This window comes from Uranotaenia lowii, chromosome 3, assembly GCF_029784155.1.
Source record: "Uranotaenia lowii strain MFRU-FL chromosome 3, ASM2978415v1, whole genome shotgun sequence".
Classification (NCBI taxonomy): Eukaryota; Metazoa; Arthropoda; class Insecta; order Diptera; family Culicidae; genus Uranotaenia; species Uranotaenia lowii.
This window is the reverse complement of record NC_073693.1, coordinates 35,180,066-35,183,073: the sequence shown is the minus strand read 5'-3', so window position 1 is coordinate 35,183,073 and position 3,008 is coordinate 35,180,066. Positions and strand designations below refer to the sequence as shown.

The window sequence follows — 3,008 nt, the reverse complement described above, 5'->3', positions numbered from 1 at the left end:
TGAGTATCAGTTTTAATTTCAGAATAGTGTAGACATTGATTTGAATATTAATTTTTAGGCTCCTCAAAAGCTGCTCAAGAAGGTCAACAAAGCTGTCTCCAATAAGCTGAGCGATGTTGGTGCTGGTTTAGTAGGATTGTAGATTTAGAATTAATGAATAACAGCAACAAAAAATAGACTGAATTTTATAGAATTAAAATTAAAGTTTTTCCTCAAAATTACCCAAAACAATTGAATCGATGTCTTACTACTGACCTAGATCGGCAGACATTTGTACTAACGAGACAGCACTTGTCCAACGACTGATGCGTTCCATTGCTTTGAGGTATTTTTCAAGGTTAAGCATTTCGTTTCTGAAAAGGCCGTCACGATTGCGGCTTCATGCAGGTAGGTTGTGGTTTAAGTCTGCCTCTCTGTTTAAACTCTGTTTGGTGTGGTGAATGACTTCAGTTCACTCGGAGTCAAGAGAGAGGATTCATTCAGTAGTCAAACAGTATGGTGCGACAGCCTAGTAACGATCAATGGAGTCAAAGATCAACTTGGTTCGATTGTAGGTTGGTATTCTTTTTTTTTGGAAACACGTCACTGTAGTGATTTAAACTTTATTAAGGCTAATTGATGAACTTATTTTATACTTTATCAAACTGCTTGATTTCTTCATTAACCTTCATTAGTATAGTAAACAAAGAGGCGCAATAAGGTCTTATTCAAAATTATGATCTTACAACCCTGCTGTAGGGCTGTCTGGACACTGGCAGAAAATCAAAAATTCCAATCGTGACATTTCGTCTCTTTGTTTAGTATATGCTCGTTATATTACCCGGATACGCGCTGGAATAATTCTGGCAACCTCAGTTCAGAGTGATTCTCATATTGAATCTATTTTGCAAGAACAATCTATGTAAATCAGACTATTTCTGAAATAATTTTAAAAAATTGTCAATTTTCAGTAAACAAAATTTTAAGACAAAGTAGTTGGTGATTTTTTTAAACCATATATTTTTTTAGCAGATCACAGTTAAGATTATATGTACGATAGCCTACAACATTTCTGAATAATCATATTGAAAGTACGTTTGGGGGACCTTTCGGAGGTAGAAATTAGTCGACTGATCTTTACGGTTGTCAGTTTATTACTCTACTATGTACAAAGCCACATTGGCGAACGTGTGTGGTGAACAATGCGTGTTCGATCAAAAGTGTCGATAGAGTGTCGTGTGTAGGTAGTGTGTGTGTGTGGTAACGATCGTTCGATCGTGTGATGTGTCGGATGATGATTGGTCGGATAAACTAATTCGGCAATTGTTGCCACATATGCATTGATATTTTTTTGATAAAAATACAAAAACGCTTGAATTGTTGGCTAACCACCAATAAAACATGGATCACGCAAAATCTGGACGCATTAAAAAGGGTCTATCTCGGAGTTATGTAAACGAAATAAAAACTGTACTCAAAATGTAGGGTTTTTATTGCACTTTAAAGGAAAAATAATAAAAAAATTATTCCGATGTTGTTTTGATGAAAATTTGAACTTTTCGTCGAGTACCACTTATCATAGTTTGGACACCCTATTCACTGACCTCAGTGGCCATTTTGTTCCACAATCTCTTCATCTCTGTTGCATCCCGAGTCGTCCTACCATTCTTCTTCATCTTCTGCTTGACAATTGCCCACAATTTTTCGATAGGGCGGAATTGAAAGCAGTTGGGTGAGTTGATGTCCTGGATGCTGTAGTGGTAGCTTGCCGAATCTGGTAAAAACTTTACTCGTCCTTTGTGAGATCTAATGTACGAAAAAAAAAAACGTTTTTCTGGCACTCCTCCTTGTACATTTCGGGGTCCATGGTCTTGTTTTTCACAAAAATCTGGGGTTTTCGTCCGCAGCTGCAAATACCTTGCCAGATCAAACACTTTCTTGAAACTTATCGGCAAAAACGAATTTGAACTTAGCGGGGCCATCACCCCGACCAGTGGCTTTATATAATTTTTGGCCAGGAAGCCGCCCAAAATCCATCTTTACCTACGTTTCGTCATCTATGAGGATGCATCCTTCGTACTTCGTTAGAACCTTGTTGTATAACTTCCGGGCCCGTCCTTTGGCTTCTACATTCTTCTTCAATGTCCGGTTCGGTTGCTTACTGGCCCGATAAGATCGTATTCCTTCGCGCAGACGAGTCCCTCTGACGGTGCACCGGTCGGCATTGAATTTCTTGGCGATGTCATAGTCCGACTGCCCTGGGTTTACCTTGATCGTTCTCAACACCTTCAAATGCAGTTTCCGATCCTTAGATCCACTCTAACGCTTGGTATTAACCTGCCGATCGATAGTATGCATATCATGGAAACGTTTTAGAACACTGCACACGGTCGATTTGACCATCTTTACAGATTTCGCGATTTTTGAACCCGACCACGTAGGGTTTTTGACGTGGGTGTCCAAAACTAATTTTCGTCTCGCGGCTTCCATCACGTGTAACATTTTTGGAACAAAACGAATCGTTATGAAATTTTCAGCACTGATAGAGGAAACATTTCCGAACAAAGTACTGTCAAAACATTCCAGATCCGACAACTAGGAGCGCTATGGTATGATAAACAGTACGTCCAGATTTTGGATGATCCATGCATTATTAGTATTAATTTTTAAGCAAAAAAGATATCTCCTCATCATCGGAGTTGGCCATGAGTGAAAATAGTGGCCAGTCGTGTTTTGGACAGTTCCCCAACAATCGCCTCGAAAGTTTTTGTTTAGCATCGAAAAACGCAAAACCAAATCATAGGATCAATCTGGATATGAAGATTTTATAACCTTCTCCCAAGAAGTGTACTTAAATTGAATGGACCGTGGCGCTGCAACAAGCGCCATCTAATCGATCAAAAAAAAAGCATCAAGAAATGGACTAGACAGGCCCAGATAAATTAATATTGTTACCCCGGTTTGGTGAGCCCCTTCCATTCTTACTGATAGAATGATTGCATTCTTTAATCACCATTTTTAAATTATCA

General features: G+C 38.9%; 1 protein-coding gene across 1 annotated transcript in view; it reads left to right on the top strand.

The window, feature by feature from the left end:
* Nucleotides 1-620, top strand: part of LOC129757868 (uncharacterized) — a 7,404-nt gene extending 6,784 nt beyond the window's left edge. The window contains exon 4 of the mRNA XM_055755222.1: nucleotides 59-620. Coding sequence (XP_055611197.1) covers nucleotides 59-142 — 84 coding nt within the window. The 3' untranslated portion in view covers nucleotides 143-620. The remainder of the gene's footprint in view (nucleotides 1-58) is intronic.
* The last annotated feature ends 2,388 nt before the right edge of the window (nucleotides 621-3,008 follow it).